At 48.2% G+C, this 17,561-nt stretch overlaps 1 protein-coding gene across 13 annotated transcripts in view; it reads left to right on the forward strand.

Moving 5' to 3' along the window:
* The window catches only part of Kdm2b (lysine demethylase 2B), a 127,151-nt gene that overhangs the window by 88,240 nt on the left and 21,350 nt on the right, over positions 1 to 17,561 (forward strand). For 2 of the 13 annotated variants that reach the window (XM_087578455.1, XM_087578456.1), the window contains exon 1: positions 8,431 to 8,635. In XM_087578455.1, the coding sequence (XP_087434581.1) occupies positions 8,582 to 8,635 (54 nt within the window). In that variant the 5' untranslated portion in view covers positions 8,431 to 8,581. 13 annotated transcript variants of the gene reach the window in all.

A 17,561-nucleotide genomic window follows, 5' to 3' on the forward strand; every position in this document is an offset into this window, starting at 1 on the left:
CAAAGTATCAAGTTCCAGGGCAACCTGAGTTACAGAGTGAAACCCTGTTTCAAAAAGGAAGGAAAGAAACTTTAAGACAGATCTGTTGATTTTTATTTCATGTGTGTGTTTTGCCTGACTGTCTGTCCCAGTATAGTGTGCATGTCTCATCTCTGCGCCGGCCAGAAAAGGAACATTGGGTCCCTCGGAACTATAGTTACAGACATCGGTGAACTGCCATGTGGTACTGGGAACTGAACCCAGGTCCTCTCTAAAAACAGCAAAGTACTGTTAACCACTGAGCTATCTCTCCATCCATGACTTTTGAATTGGGGTAGATGTTGAGAAGCATCTTTTACGTCAGTTTCAGTCCCCTACTCCACCCCCCCTTTTTTTTTTTAAACAAGGTTTAACTGTGTAGCCCTGACTGCCCTCGAACTTACATTGTAGACCAGGCTAACCCTGAATTCACAGACAATTCTGCCTGTCTCTGCCTCCTGAGTTCTGGGATAAAGGTGTGCGACATCTGACTTAAATTAATTTTTTTTTTTCGGAGCTGGGGACCGAACCCAGGGCCTTGCGCTTGCTAGGCAAGCGCTCTACCACTGAGCCAAATCCCCAACCCCAAATTAATTTTTTTTTTAAAGCTTCTTGTGTGTTGTCTTAAATCTTCCAGTACATGCTAACATTTATAGGTTGATTTTTGTTAATGTAAAAATGCACAATTAAGAAAGGAATCTTCCTTTCACGGAAAGCTCAGTCTATTATGAATACCCATGCGATGAATGTGTGTGGTTTTTAAATGATGTAGTTGTTTCTTGAAGGAGTCAATTAAAACTTAAGTAGCAGTGGTGGTTTGTCTATGCTTGGCCCAGGGAGTGACACTATTTGGAGGCGTGGCCTTGTTGGAGTAGGTGTGTCACTGTGGGCTTGGGCTTTAAGACCCTACTCCTAGCTGCCTGGAGGTTAGTCTTGCACCGGCAGCCTTCGGACGAAGATATAGAACTCTCTTCCTCCTGCTTGACTTGTGTGTCATGCTCACAGCTGCTGCTGAGCTCTGTTGGGGAGTCGGACCCCAGACTGTAAGTCATTGACAACTTCCCTTGTTATCTAGATACTACCCTTAAGTTCCGTGACTCTAGAGAACCCTGACTAATACAGAAGTTGGTACCAGTTGTGGGGTATTGCTCTGAGAGGCCTGACCAAGCTTTTGTTTGGAGGGGTGTGGATTTGGGGACTTTGGATTTGGAAAGTGGTAGAATGCTTTTAAATGGGCCTTAATGAACCATGCTGGTAGGGATATGGAAGGATTTGTTCCTGAGAGTGATTTGAATCGTGTCAATCTGGCCCAAGAGGTTTCAGTGGAAAATTTCAGTATGTGGCCTAGAGACTGTCTTTGTGGTATTTTGGTGAAGAATATGGCTACTTTTTTGCCCTTGTCTGAAGAGTCTGCCTGAGGCTAAAGTGAGGAGACTCAGATTAATTGCATTGACAAAGGAAGTCTCAGAAACACCCATCATAGACTTTGTTCTCTGCTTAAGCCTCTTGAAGAGCATTTTGAACAAGCATAGCAAGCTTAGAAAGGGAAAATATAAAATATATGGTTCAAGTATTAAAGGGGGAACCAGAAAGTGAAATGGAACTGAAATCTGTTATTCTAGGAGATAACAGATTAAGGGATTTTGAGGTAAGATCCTATCGAGCCCAGGAGACAAAACCAAACAGATCTCAGAGTTCAAGGTCAGCCTGGGACAAAGCAGGTTCTAGGTGAAGAAAACCTTAAATCCAGGCAGAGTGGTACACACGTTTAATCCCAGCATTCCAGAAGACAGAGCCTTGCAGAGCTCTACGTTCAAGGTCAGTCTACAGAGCAAGATCCAGGACAGCCAAGCATAGGCAGTGAAGGAGTTGGAAAACAGAAAACTGGTGACAATGTACTAGAACAAAGGGAGCCATGTTCCACCTCCTGCCAAACTGAAGCAGAACTTAGCAGCTTTGGCCATGTCGCTCTGGCTTTGGAGTCAAGAATAGAAGGGACAATTGATGCCGGTTAACTGAAGCTAAGAGCTTAGCGGTGGTTAAGAATGAGACCAGCATCACTCAGGTGAAATCTGGGAAGTGTTTTCTGGGAGCACGAAGAAGCTGTGTTCCAGAGATAGCCAAGGTTGTACCTCGGGCTGTGGCTTGACTTGGTGATGTGTAAGAGTCACCCAGGTGGTACTGGTTTTTTGAAGGCATGAAGGGGTCATGAAGAGCAGCTGAGGCCTGGCACTGTGAGAGGCCATGGGAGGCCATTGGTGAAAGTGCAGCCTTAGTTGTCGTTGACAGTCCAGGACTGAAGGGGCCATGCAAAGGATTTGAGGCTTGGCACCGTGAAGAGAGCCCATGAGAGGCTATTGGTGAAGCCTAGTTGCAGCGGAAGACTCCAGTGTACTGGAGATGCCAGTACCATGGGATGATCACCAAGAATAGCAACAGCAGTGGAGTGGATCAACCTGAGCTTGGAGTGCTGCAGAGGGCAGAGCTGGAGAAGTGACGCCAGCCCTTTGGAGGAGCCCAGAAGATCGTGTGTGGATCCCAGACATTGAAACAAGGAGCTGTAACGTTGAAGCTGCCTTGGAGACCCATAGATATTAAAGATGCCAGAGTCACGGGCTATCTGCTGAGGAAGGCTGCTAACAGGGAGTGGAACCAGCCCAGGAGAAAGACGTTTGTTGCAGTTAACAGAGATGAAAAAGGAGTTAAAGATCTGTAGACAGCTTAGACATGGAGGTGGCAGAGTCTGGAGTTTGCCCAGCTGGTTTCCTGTCTTAATTCAGGGATTGCAGTTAAGTGATTGAATGGATCTCAGGAGAGACTTGGACTTTTAACTTTGTTGATACTGCTGTAGACTGTGGGGATTTTGGAAGTTGGACTAAATGTGCTTTTTCATAATGCTGTTTAGGTATACCCCCTCCCCCACATAGGCTCATGTGTTTGAACCAGCCTATGGGGGCCAGGGAGTAGAATGTGATGGCTGGTATATGCTTGGCCCAGGGAGTGGCACTATTTGGAGGTGTGACCTTATTGAAGTAGGTATGTCACTGTGGCATGGGCTTTAAGACCCTACTCCTAGCTGCCAGGAGGTTAGTCTTGCACCGGCAGCCTTCAGATGAAGATATAGAACTCTCTTCCTCGCCTTTCTCACTCGTGGGTCTGAGCCACTGCTAGGTCCTTGGACTTCCATTCACAGCTGCTGCTGACCATTGTTGGGGAGTTGGACTACAGACTGTAAGTCATCAACCAATTCCCTTACTATAAAGACTACCCATAAGTTCTGTGACTGTAGGACCCTGACTAATATAGGAGCATTAGTATTTTTTTCTTTTTAAACTGAAATTACTGCAGCCCTGAGTTTCTCAAAATGCTGTTCTCTAAACCAGTTTAACCAGGTAATCCTAGACTCCTAACTCGGTATGTGGCAAGACTCACAAGTCCTTTTTACTTCTCTTTTACGTGCTAAGAATGACTCTCCAAAATACCTTTTGCTAGGCAGGCATGGCAGTACAGGCCTGTAATCCTAGCACTGGGATAGCTGAGGCAAGTGGATCATGAATTTGAGGCTAGCCTGGGCAACATAAGGCAAAACATCTTGCTATTGATGTTAAGCTAGGAAAAGGCTGTTGGAGAGAACAAATGGCAAAGTAACAGCACAAATACTTGAAGTGTACATTCGTTATTGCTACTAAGCATGCAACACACACCGTACCAAGATGACCCTCTGCAAACGAGCCTTGTCATGTCTTCTAACAATGTTCACAAATGTTGTTCATCCGCTCAGGAGGGTACCAGTTATCATCCCCAAGGACTCAGTACACTATTCCTATACTGAATCAGTGGAAAAGATTCCTAATCTTTACCTGTGCCCTTGGGGTATGGGTACTCTCAACGGGGCCTTACCCTGGGCATGACCTTCTCCCTTAGCTGTAACCGGAGTCCAGGTGAAAGGTGGACACATCCCCAAGATGTGCCTCTGCCCATTTCTAGAAGCGGGGAAGTTGAGGATGGTGGGTTGAGAGTGGGCACCAGGGCTGGTGGCATGGGGAAGGATCTGGCAGAGTGAGACCCTGGGTTCTTTGGGGCGGAGGGGGTGCAGCTAATAATCACGATAAGGAAAGAGGGCACCCCGCGTTATTTTTTGCTGTTCGCTCCTTTAATTCATTATTAAACCAAGCCATACATATTAGTTGGGATTTTACCGGGAGTAATTCATTGAGCCTTTATAAAAGGAGGTAAGACTTTGGTTTATAACTCTGGGAGTAGAGGGAAAGACTTGACTCTAGGGGCCAGGGCATAGATCCTTCACAGTGTGTGACATGCTTAGCTAGCCATCATGCACAAATCAAGTCACATGATGACACTGAGATGAACCGGAGGCCTCCTAGGAAGCAGTATGAACTAAAAGCTATGTGATGCCAGCAATGTCTACCCATAGGATGGCCGAGCCAGCCCTTGTGAGAATTGTGAAGGGGATCATTTCCATCACTATCCCCAGTTTTGTTATGGTTGGTTCTTGAGATAGGATCTTGCGTGCCTGAGGCTAGCCCAGAACTCACTGTATAGCTTCTACTGGCTTCATATGCTCTCAGTCCACCGTCCTCAGCTTCCCAACTTATCCAGTTATAGGCAAAAGTCACCATACCCTCTTCCACCTTTTTTTATTCTTTTACAATAATTATTTATTTGAGACAAAGCCTCACTGTATTGTCATAGCTGGCCGTGAAGGATGTGTAGATCAGGCTGGCCTAAAACTCACAGAATTCCACCCATTTCTGCTTGCGGTGCTAAAATTAAAGGTATGACCCATTGTATCCAGTATATGTATACTTTGGATTTTGGACACAAGCTCTTCTAATTTTTTCAGGTTTCCCTAGAACTGTAGCCAAGGCTAGTCTTGGAATTTGTCTTCCTCATGCTTCAGCTTCCCAAGTAACTGGAAGGCTTAGACGTACAGGTTTGCATTGTATTCTATGTTTTTTGTTTTTTTTAAGATTTATTTACTTATTCTATATGAGTACACTGTCACTGTCTTCAGACACACCAGAAGAGGGCATCAGATCCCATTACAGATGGCTGTGAGCCACCATGTGGTTGCTGGGAATTGAACTCAGATCCTCTGCAGGAATAGTCAGTGCTTTTTTTTTTTTTTTTTTTTTTGGTTCTTTTTTTCGGAGCTGGGGACCGAACCCAGGGCCTTGCGCTTCCTAGGCAAGCGCTCTACCACTGAGCTAAATCCCCAACCCCTAGTCAGTGCTCTTAACCGCTGAGCCATCTCTCCAGCCCGGAGAGGGTTCAGTTCTTCAGGGTCCTTCATGGTGAGACTGGGGCAAAGATAAGCCATGGCACAGTGGAAGCAACACAGTTTCAGGTAGCTGTTCTGCTGGATGAGCAACGTTGTCATTTCCGCTTGTGTATAGCCTGGAACCCTAGCAACACAAACCAGATGCCGGATAATCGTACCAGTTAGGTAAAGGAAATTAGGTTCAGAGAGGTAGAAGACGCCCCTCGAAAGTACCGGGAAAGGATCCCTAAGAACCCACTGGACTGTGATTGGGAAGCACCTTAGTATGTTTAGAAGAAAACCTAACAACAGGAGTTTTGTGGTTTCCGCCTTCCCTGGTAAGGTCAGACATCAGACCTTAAACCGAGGATTCACAATTTATAAAATCGAGCACGACTAAGTTGTTGTGGCAGACACCTGGCATTCTTGAACTGAAGAGGCTGACTGAGGCAGCGGGGTTGTTTGAGAACTAGCTCGGCTACAAAGCAAGGACTACAACAACCAAGGCCACATATTTTTTAAAAAGACTCCATAACAAAAATCTAGTAAGAGAGAGAGGAGAGAGAGAGCGAGAGAGAGCGTGTCTGTTGTCTGTGTTGCCTCTTTGCTTCAGTTAACAACATGTTTCTTGGATTGTGACAACCAGGCCTTGAACTCCGGGTGTAAAACCAAGCTGACCTTGAATTGACAGGAGACCCTTCTTCCTCTGCCTCCAAAACTGTCCAGGTGACAAACCAGTTTGCTTTATATTTTGCATCTTCTTCCTTGGGCCGGGATCAGATCGGAATGGAATCCTTTCTCCTCCTAGTGGGATCTCACCTCCATTTCTTCATCTGTGCAGTGGAGCACATCTGGCAGGACTGCCAACCGTACCTATTCTGTGCTCTTAAATGAGATCACGATCTTGGGCATGCCGAGCCCAGCGCTGGGGTGGGGGCTTCCTCCAGATGACGCTGGATAAGGGATTCTCTAACTATCGTGCATCCATCTGCCAAGGCCCTCCCAGCTCTGAGCTGCTGAGATGAAAGGAATGACTTTTTTGTGTTCCCAGCAGCTCCATTGCGAGCACTCTCCCTTTCTCCTGGTTGAGCCGTGATAAGAGAGCTGTCATTTTACTTATTTAAATACCAAAGTGATCTGAGAGTCCTCCTAGGAAGTCAGCCTGAAGACAGTTCTATTAAATAGACTTGTGCTTCTGATTCTTAACAGAGGACACCTGTGAGGGTGAAAAATATCCCACTCGCAGACTACACTTGATGTATTATGCTGTTTGGGTATCTCTGTCCTTGCAGGTATAACCAATGACAGAGAAAGAAAAGTGTTTGATATCCTCCTCCTCCTCCTCCTCCCCCTCCTCCCCCCTCTTCTTCCTCTTCTTCCTCCTCTTCTTCTTCTTCCTCCTCCTCCTCTTCCTCCTCTTCTTCTATCTTGGACAGATATATCCTAGACAGGCATACTCTACCCCTAAGATACACCATAGTCCCATAGTTAGCATGCTCCCCACCTGCCTTCCTCTTTCTAGTTTCCTTACCTGGCTTCTTCCTGGGTGGAGCATTTCCTAAGGCCTTATGCGTGGGTGGTTTTGTGGGTAGAGGGAAGTGTGTGTAGGGTAATCTTTTGCCACCCCCCCCCCTTTTCTGGTAACCCTGAAGGGACTATAAAAAAGTACGAAATGGAAGAGGAAACTCAGCACAGAGGTGTTCAGAAAAGAGCAAGTCAGCTGGGAGTTTTTCCATAGTGTCAGTGGGGGTGTATATACTTCAGAGACTTTTAAAATCCACTCAGTAAAACTGACATCTCTGCTCGTTTACTCTTGCCGGCTCTGCTGGAAGCCTCCTGAGCTTTAATTTGTAAGGTCTCCCGCCTTCATAGAAAGCCCAGAGTCACAACAAATCTGCCAGTGCCCCCTGTTCCCACTGTTGATGTCCTGACCAGTGGCCTAGATGAGAGTGAATAGTTGGATGCCCAAGGCAGATTGGTCATCTGGTTCTGCTACTATTGGAGCTTATTCTCCAGAGAGTCTCTCAGTAAAATCGTTCCCATTCTATAGATGGAGCAACAGCGGGTACTGGTATGCATAGTGTCGCCTCAGATGTGGGGTATGTTCGCCAGTTGTCGAGCAAAGTTATCCTCCGTGGTAGTCATGTTTCAGTGATTTTGGTGCCTGTAATAACCACGGGCCATCTGGGCTAAAAGTCATTAGCCGATCTTTCAGGGGAAGGGTTGTTGACACAAATGCCAGTAGACATTTTGTTGGGGGATGAAGGTCAGTCTGGATTTCTAGCAACGATGTTCTGCAGCGTTCGGCTGTTTCCGGAGTTAAATGATAAGAATTCTCCACTGTTGAAGAATCCAGAAACCTACACGTTCTTGCCCGATCTCCTAGGATTATTGTGCTCTGGACTGCGGCACCTGCAGCCTCTCTGAAGTCAGCCCCTGGGCAGTAGAGAGTAGTGGTTCTAAGAGGGTGGGACATCTACCTTAGGGCCAAGTCTGAGGGATTCTCTGTGACAGCTTCTAGTCTAGCAGCGGGAGCCTGCACCACCTCGGATTTAACGGTGAATTTCAACCTGGAAAGGCAAACGGAAGAGCAGAGAGAACAGAGGCCCCAGTTGTTACTGAGGCCGACAGGCCTGCGGGCTCTGGGTTGGGGGCCTCTGGGATTCGCGGGCATCAGATCAAGATCTCCGAGCGCACGCAGATCGTGCTGCCGGAGACCTGGAAACCGGTGCCTGGCGTTGCATATAGGGTGGTCCCCCCGTGGCCATTGGACCGGGACTCAGGAGACACCCCTTGGGACCACACAAAAGACCCCACCCCAAGACGGGTGTGCATTTCCTGTGGCAGCCTGGGCAGTGGCGGCGCCGTGCAAGCCACCTATGTGTATCCCGCAGCGCACGGACCCGTTCGGGCGGGGCGCGGGGCACGCCCCCACGCAGCCCCAGTCCCCGCGCTACGCGCCCCGCGGCCGTCCTCCACGGGTCCGCCCCCGTGTCACCACAGGCCGGGCTCCCTTTGTGTGCGGGCCGAGCACCGCGGCCGCGTCATTGGCCCGCCCGCCCGGGGGGCCAGCCCCTTCCTGGCTCGCCTCATGCATATGCATGAACACCGGCCCCGCCCCGCCCCCTCCCGCGCGGGCGTGCGAGGCGCGCGGTGGCGGCGGCTCCCTCCTCGCCGCGCGGGAGCCCGAGCGCTAGCCAGGGTGAGCCGAGCCTGCTCCCTGCGGGCGGCGGCGGCGCTCCAGCCATGTCAGCGCGCGCGAGGCTGGGCCCACCATGAGCCATGGCCATGTCCGTGAGCGCCGAGGACGACGACTATGAATCGGAGCCCGACCAGGTCGGCGGCCCGGGGTGGGGCTGAGGGAGGGACCCGCGGCTCGACCCGGCGAGCTCCTGCCTGACGCGCTGAGGCGGCTGAGGCGGCCGCGACGCCGCGCTGAGGAGAAAGTTTGGCGGCCGCGGTCGGCGGGCCCGGGGCGGGCGCGGGCAGGGGGCGTGTGCGGCGGGACGCGGCGCCGCGGACAATGTGGGCCTGCGGGCCTGGCCGTCGGGTGGCGCGGGCCCCGGCCCCGCGGGTGAGTTGCGGGGCGCACCGCGCCCTCCTCGGCTCGGTAGCCCGCGGCCCACGCGCTTGCGGGGCGCAGCGGGCCCCGCGGCGCCGGCGCCTCATCGCCTCCTGCGGGCAAAGTTGCATCGGGGCTGAAGGACCGCCCGTGGGCCGACGGCCCGAGCTTTTGTCTGGGCGCCGCGCGCTCGCCCGCCGTGGGCAGCCGAGACAGGAAGGGGTGCGAGCCGCGGCCGGCCCGGGCCATCCGGAACCCAGCGATCGCCCTTGGCCTCGGCGGCCAGGAGAAGGAGCACCTCTCTCTCTCTCGGAGCGGAGAGACGGGAGTAGAATTCTGCGTGTAAAACAAAGCTCTGGGTGTGTTTACCGTGAAGATTCACTTCAAGGTTCGTGTTTAGGACACCCGGGAAGAAAGTTGAGGTGCTGCTGCTTTTAAACCAAGCACGGCGTGTAAAATAGCGTTTGCAGTGAGACAGGCCAGGTAGACATGTCCAAGGAACTAGGACTGAGATGGCTCACCTTATCGTGTGGGCTTCGGACGGCCTGTGTGAATAAGATGCCTTTTTTATAATGCTACTTGCATTTCCTTGGTGGAATAAAGATGTTCCAGCGAAAACATCGGGACACCCCCCACCCCCACCCCCAACCTTAGGCGTCAGTGAGGAAGTAAGCTGAAGGGTTGCACTAGAGTGGTATTGTGCGCGTTGTTCCGTAGTTTTATTTAACAGAGATAGTCGAGTGTTCTGGGGTTTTTTTTGTTTTTTGTTTTTTGTTTTTTTGTTTTTTTTTTTTTCCGGTTCTGCTGCACGGCTTTAGACGTGCCCACCCTCTAAGTGTTAATGAGTCTTCCAAGTTTTTCAGTTGGATGAACCCAGGGACCACTCGGGAGGTTTTTGGCTTGGAATGTTTGCCTCAGGTATAGCTCTCCCTGGTGTACTTGGCTCTCAAATTCTTGCTATATAGTTCATGCCTCAACTCCTGGTTCAGTTTAGGTCTGCCTAATTAATCCTGCCAACCGTTTACCGTTACCATGGCATCAGGACATCTTAGGATTCAATACAGGCTTTGGTCCATCTGGGTTGACATTCCTCTTAACCTCTTTTTTTTTTTTTTTTTTTTTTTTTTTTCCAATTTGATTATATCCTGTGCTCCAGTGCTTTTGACAGGACACGACTATCTCTGAGCTGTTTCTTTTGTTTTGGCTCCTGAGACAGCTCTTTACTGTTTATTATTGCAGTACTCAGTTTGTAGCTCCGTATTCCGGGGCGGCCTCCAGCTTGTAGCAGTTTTCCCGCCTCAGCCTCCCAAGTTTTGGGAGTACAGGTGTGAGTCACCACACCCAGCTTGTCCCTGGGCTTAAGAGCACATTTCGAGGTACTGTTCTTTCTGAGGGAGACTGCTATTAGGAAGGGGCCTGCACTCCTGTAGCCAGGTAGTCCTCTTCCAATGGGTCAAGCTGGGAGCCTTTCTGGAGAAGTTAGCAAGAGAAATTTACACTTTAAAGTTGCCCGTCGTCCCCCTCCCCCCAACCGAACGGGTGTGCTAGGCAGACAACATTCTAAGCCTAGGCATAGAGCCCCTGCAGAACTGATGTCAGCTCAGATACTTTGCATTTTGGGGACACCTTAGGCTGTGGCTCAGTGCCCCTTGCCTCCCCTCCCCCGCCACCACATTTTTTCTGTCAGTTTTGTGAGCCCTGGGATTCTCTGGACCAGAGAAGAGTAGCTGTCTTAGGGACCTCTGTGAAGGCATCTATGACTTCTAAGCTTGCCAGCCACAGGCCCCAGCTTTTCTGAGTTTTCCCTCCCTGTACCTTATCCTTCTAGCCCGATGTGTTTAGCACCTTCAAGAGGAGGGTGCTGGAGTCCTGACATATAGATATCAAGTATACCAGGCCACCTGCAAAACAGAAGACCGAAAGGCGGGAGGCCTTGCCGGGGAGCAGTTGTTCCACTGATCAAATTGGACAAAAAGCTGCTACAACCCTACTCGGTTCTGGTTACCCCGAGCCTGTCGGCCAGGCCTGGGGCTTATTTAGACCCTCCCTACTGGGCCAACCCACCTGTGAGCATGGGTTAACTGTCTCCTACGCCTTTCCTCAGCCACTTAGGTGTCCCCCAGTGTCATCAGCCTATGGGCTAGCCAGGAAGTGATGGCGGGAGAGCAACTTTATCATGAGAGCCTTTGCTTGCTCACTGCTGTTGTGCACATTGGCTGTGAGGTGTCCCACACAGAATGTATCAGGAAATTCCCTCTGTTTTCCAGTCGGAGGAGGTGTCCCTTACAGAATAGTTGTCAGTGAGAGCTTTTTCCGTCTTGGACTATTTATTTTTCTTCCCAACGAAAGTGACTGTGACTGGTTGAAAATAGGACTTAGGAAATTCTAGAGGAAAACTCTCAGAAACTGATGTGGTGATGGTTACTGTGTTGCCCAGTGTACTGTGCAGGTTGGTTTTGTTTTGTTGGTGATGGCGGTTTGCTTCAGAGGGGTATCTTTCAGTATAAAAGTCTCACTTCATGTTTCCAGGGAGCCCTTGAACTTTTGATCCTCCTGCTTCATCCTCCCGAGTACTGGGATTATGCCAGTAAACCTGGCGTTTGTGGTTTCTTAAGCAGTGACGTTTCTTTTTTTAAATTTCTTTATGGTGCATGTGTGTACATATGCCATGGCATTCTTGGTGTGTGTGTGTGTGTGTGTGTGTGTGTGTGTTTCAGAGAACAACCTCTGGGAATTGTTTCTTTTTTTCCTTCTATGTGGGACCAAGGGGTCAAGCCCAGGTCACTGGTCTTTAACCGCCAGCATGGTAACCCACTGAGCCATTTTGCTAGCATTTAGTAAGATTTCAGTCATTTTTCTTTTGTACCTCCCTTCCCCACCCTCCCCCCTGCACCCCATTTGCCTTCTTTCTTTCTTGACTTCCAATTCCTCTAGTAGCCAGGAATGACTGACCTTGAACACCTGGTCCCTCTCTGTTGATCTTCTAAATGTTTAAGGTAACCGGGGTAGGCTACCATATCAAGCCCAGCTCAATAGTGACGTTTCCAGACACATCCCTGAACCTATCTGAAGATATATGGGAAATGTTGGCAACTTTGTGGATGTGTGTATTTTTCTAGAGGAAAGGTCTTCCTTAACTTCCTTAGATTCTCTAGAGAGCCTTCCATCCCTTGGGTGTTCTTTTTTCTCTTGCTCCTTACTCTCAGTACATAAACAAGCTCAGAACCTTCCCTGTAACCTGCAGGCATGCTGTGTTCCAGGGTTCACAGCATTGGCCATACGTAGCTTTCTGTAGGTGGCGTGACCATCAAGCTCAAGTGGTTTGAAGCTGGCTTTGACTTTTCATGTCAGCCTGGCTGTGTTGTACATCAGAATGAAATTTTAGTTTTTTGGGTTGTTTTTGTTGTTGTTGTTGTTTTTTGTTTTTTGTTTTTTTAAACTTAAAGGGATAAATGACATTGGTATTTTTTTTTAATTTATTTTTTATTATATATGTGAGTGCACTGTATCTTCAGACACACCAGAAGAGGGCATCAGATATAATTACAGATGGTCGGGAGCCACCATGTGGTGCTGGGATTTAAACTCAGGACCTCTAGAAAAGCAGTCAGTGCCCTTAACCACTGAGCCATGCCTCCAGCCCGACATTGGTATTCTTTGGGGTAGGTAGGTGGGAAACTCACCCATTTTCTTACCTACAGCTTTGGGAGTTGAACTCAGGCCATTCATTAAACACAGTAGGTATGCTCTCTACCATTGAGCTACCCAGCCTTCCCTTCTAAAATTGCGTGTAATCTGTATGTACACACACGTGCGGATCTATATGTGACTTGGCATGTGTGAAGGGGTCAGAGGACAATCTGTGGGAGTGGGTTCTCAGGATCAAACTCAGACTTAGTGGCAAGTGTCTTCAAGTCACTAAGGCAGCATGCCCACTCCCTCTACTTTTTTAATTTCATTTTTCTTTATTACTATTTTCTTTTTTATTTTGAGACAGAGTCTCAACAAGTTTCTTAGATTGTCCTCCATTCAGCTCACTGTGTAGGCAGACATGCCTTTAACTTTTGATCTTCCTACCTGAGCTTTCCAACTAGCTATGAGGGGACCACACCTGTAAAACTGTCTAATTGTAGAAACATGTAGCTATATTTTCTTGTTTTTCCTCACCTGACTACTGTCCACTGCAGAAACTTTCTTTTTCTTTTCCAGACAGGCTTACTCTGTAGCCCCGACTGTCCTGGAACTCACAGAGAACTGCCTGCCTCTGCTTCCTGAATACTGGGATCAAAGGCCACAACCATCCAGTAAAACTCAACGACTCCCTTCCCTTTTTATGTTGTTTTGTTTCCTGTTTGAGACAGGGTTTCTCTATATAATAGCTTTGGCTGTCCTGTCTCAATTTGTAAAGCAGGCTGGTTTTGAACTCACAGAGATGGGATTAGAGGCGTGGGCTACCACACCCGGCCACCATTCCTTAAGGCTTCTACCTCTTCCTGAGAGCCACTTTCTGCTGCCTTTCCTGCAGTCCTGGCATTTCTGAAAGGGCCAGCCTTCCTTCCCTAGGTTCCATTTATTACTTTCAGCTTTAGGGTTACTCTCAGACTTCCCCAACCCCCACCCCTGCCATCCCTGCTGCAGTGAGCCGGCTTTAACACTTCCGTGATGTTGATTCCTAGATTCTAGGAATGGATCCTGCCTGTACCGGCATAGTGTGCCCTTTACCAGGGTCCTGAGTTGTCCCCTTCTGTCGTTACCTCTGCTTCTTTTGCTCATACCCTCATAATCTCGTTGATCTCTGCTTGGATTTTGTCTTGCCCACTGCCCATGAAATCCCCATTACTCACACTGTTCCTGCAGAGTGCAGTCCTATTGCTCCTGTGTGTGAACCCGGTACATACAGGGCATGTTTCCTTATCGTGGCCTGGGAGGCCTCGCAGATTAGGTTCCTGCTACCTCAGAGCTCTTTTTCCAGCAGCTCTGCTGGGCTGTTTGTAGTTGTCGAATGTGTCATGCACTTTCACATCTCTGTTTTACTCTTCTTTCTGCATAAGCCGTCTGCCCCGCAACCCCACCCTCACTGCTGTCTTGTCTCCCTTATTCCCCCTCTACTCCCATGTAATCGGCAGCTGCTGTGGCCTGCACTGCCCTGTCCAACCTTCCCTTCTCAGAAGAGGAGGCATCTTCTCTGGGTTTGCATACCACAGCCCAGACTCAGAGCTTAGTTCTCATACTTATCAGCAGCGTGGCATTGGGCAGGTTACTGAACGCCACTGGCCTCAGTTCCCTCATTTGTAAGTAGAGATAATAATTCCTACCTCAGAAACTACTGATACAAATATTCTAAGAAGTCAAAAGTGACTGGCACTTCCTAGTTAGCCTGCAGAATCAGCCCGCTGCATTTACGTGGTTTCTGTATTTCTCCTTCCACACTGTAACGTCTTTACGAGTAGGCTACACACAGCTTACTCATCTCAGTAGTCCCAGAATTTAGCATTGAATCTGGTTCATAATTCGCAGCCAGAAAACACTTGGGTGGGTGGATGAGTGGGTGAATATGTGAATGAGGGGGTTAATGAACCAATCCCCAGTGCATGCGCATTGCAGATTCTCAACGCTAGTGATGGTGAGCATCTTGTCCTTGTTGGCCATTTGTGTGATTATTTATGTATATATGTACATATGTGTGTATGTATATGTACATATGTGTGTATATATATTGATGATGATGAAATAGCTATTAAAATCCTTTGGTTTAAAGATGTATTTATTTTATGTGTGTTCTGCCTGCACATGTTTCTGATCACCATGTGCATGCAGTGCCCATAGAGGCCAGAAGAGGGCACCAGATCTCCTGGAACGGGGCGAACAGGTGGTTGTTGAGTCACTTGTGGGAACAGAGAACTGAACCTGAGACCTGGAAGAGCAGCCAGTGCTCTTAACCACGGATTCCCCTTTTTGCCCAATTTTACAGTTGACATTTTTGTATTTTTATCTCTGAGATGTTAAGAATTATTTATCTGGATCCTAGTTCTTTACTATGAAGATGTTGTGCAAATATTTTCTAGTGTTTTTTTGAAACAAATGTTTTCAAATTTTTAAAAATGATTTATTTCCTCTGGAACTGGAGTTACAGACGGTTGTGAGGCGCCATGTGGGGGCTGAAAATTGAACCTAGGTTCTCAGGAAAGGCAGCCAGCAGTGCTCTTAACCACTGAGCCATCTCTCCAGCCCCCTAAAGCTTTAATTTTTAGGAAGTCTTATTTTATATTTTCCCATTAATATTTTTGCTTCACTTGTCATATCCAAGAAACTATATCCTATACACCTGTGCATTCTTTTAGCTCTGTTTAGTTCTAGTCCATTTTGGGGTTGTCTCATATGTAGTGTGGAGTCCTGTGTGTTCAATCTTTTGCATGGGGATTTCCACTTTTCTCAGCCCTGTTTGTTGAAAAAAAGAAAATTTCCCCAACTGAAATTTTTGGTACCCTGTTGAAAACCATTTGGTGAAAAAGAAGCGAGTTTACTTCTGGGCCTCAGGTCTTTCCCAATGCATGCCACATTGTCGCCTGCCCATCTGTTGTGAGGTTTGCAGCCAGGAAACCATGGCGTCTTCCATGGCGTTATCTTTTCCAACTTTTCCTTTTCATCCTTGTTGGTTCTGAGGATCAGACTCAAGAGTCTCAGGCCTGGTGCTCGTGCACCTCAGCTCTGCTGAGCTCACGTCACATAGATGTGGGCCTCTGCGATTCTACCCATGATCTTTGTGGAAGGCAATGCTGGGAAGACAGGGTAGTCATTAATACTGAGAATGGAAGGCTGGACCTCTCTCATAGCATTGCCTTTAATGGGTGTGGTGGAAACTTCTAATCCCAGTACTCAGGAAGCAGAGGCAGGCAGATCTCTGAGTTTGAGGTCAGCCAGGGCTGCATAGTGAGACATTTTCTTTTCTTTTCTTTTCTTTCTCTTTTTATTTTATTTTATTTTATTTATATGTTAGTACACTGTTGTTCTCTTCAGACACTTCAGAAGGGAGCATCCCATTACAGATGGTTGTGAGCCACCATGTGGTTGCTGGGAATTGAACTCAGGACCTCTGGAAGAGCAGTCAGTGCTCTTAACCACTGAGCCATCTCTCCAGCCCGAGACATTTTCTTTTAAAGGAGGAGCTTTTGAATTGGTCTTGCCTTTAAGTATGTGTGCTTCAGGTTTTATAACTGTTTCTGAGTGAACCAAGGATATGGCTCTTGTGCTGAGTGATTACATCAACAAGTAGGCCCACGCGTCTCAATTTGTAGACTGCTTACCTAGCACGCACAGAGCCCCCACTCAATCCCCAGAGCTGCATACACCAGGGAGGGTAATGCATGCCTGTAACCTCAGCAGTTGGGCAGTACAGGGTCTGGAGTTTAAGGACCACATCCTTGCTACATGCTAAGTTCAGGGCTAGCCTTGGATGAAATAAAAAAATCAGTAAATGACCTTTACTGGGTGCCATTGTTCCACGTTGTAGAATAAGCTAGAAGTGGAGCTCAGAATGGGTGAGGCTTTGGGCAGCACACAGAGATGGTAAGAAAGCCTCATGGTAGATGGGTGGCTCTTTCTGTTCACCTCCCGTTCTCTTCATACTTGTCTAGATTCTGCTGCTGTGGGACTTTCTGGTTGGCTCTTCAGAGTCCTGGTTGGACTTTTTGTTTTGTTTTTTGTTCTTTAAGACAAGGTCTCTATGTAGCCCTGACTATCCTGAGACTGCCAGGCTGGCCTCAAGCTCACAGAGACCTGTGTCTGCCTCTCAAGTACTGAGGCTAAAGACTCGAGCCACTGTGCCTAGCTCTAGTTGGAGTTGTAAGTTGATTTTCATGGTTTTTCTTCCTCTTGGAGAATGTTTTCTGTGGTATTTATGATCCTGCATGTGTTGGTTGGTTTCCTCCCAGCAAGCCAGCTGGTGACCATAGCCAAAGCCTGTCTCTGGCTGGATTTGCAGAGAGCAGGGATCGGGTCCTAGGAAATGACTTCTCTGAAGGTGTTAGCTGTCATTTACTCAGCCATTTTCCAGCATGTCTGTGCTAGTTAGGTCTACGTGGAGTCACTTTCTAGAGGTAGGAATGTGCTTTTAGATGCGAGTCTGCTTTGGAAAGCAAGGGAAGGTAGGCCCTGCTGGTCTTACTGGCCTCTTATATCCAAAGTAACCTTGGACTGAATTTCCTTAGTTTTTCACCAGAGAGGCCAGCCTATGGAATTTCCTGCACCCAGGGCCCAAGCATAAGCCCTCCTAGTTGGTTTTTCCCTTAAAGATGGGTGATGTGCTACCCTTCTCTGTACCTGACCTGAGGCTTCCAAAATATTCATGTCACTGCTACTTTTTTTTAAGAGTTTGATGAGTGACCTCTGAGGACACTGGCCCCATGGTAGAAAGAGCAAAAGGCACCGTGTAGAGAAGGCACCTTCTGGGTTCTACGCTTCTAGTGTCCTGTGTCCTGTGCATCTCGCTGTACCTTCAGTATGAGAGCCCTTGGCAGTTGTGGTGGATTATGTGAGGCTGTTGCCATACTTCCATTGTGTCCACATCTCTGTAGGCTTTGCGATCTTGGATGAGCCACTTGACCTTTAGTTTTAGATGTTGTCTGTAAAATGGGAGCAGTAAGGCAACTGTTTGTATCGTATGTAGAATGGTGGCCACAGTCTTCATGAATTGTGTTAAGA

The sequence above is a fragment of the Rattus norvegicus genome, chromosome 12, assembly GCF_021556685.1.
Source record: "Rattus norvegicus strain SHRSP/BbbUtx chromosome 12, alternate assembly SHRSP_T2T, whole genome shotgun sequence".
Taxonomy (NCBI): Eukaryota; Metazoa; Chordata; class Mammalia; order Rodentia; family Muridae; genus Rattus; species Rattus norvegicus.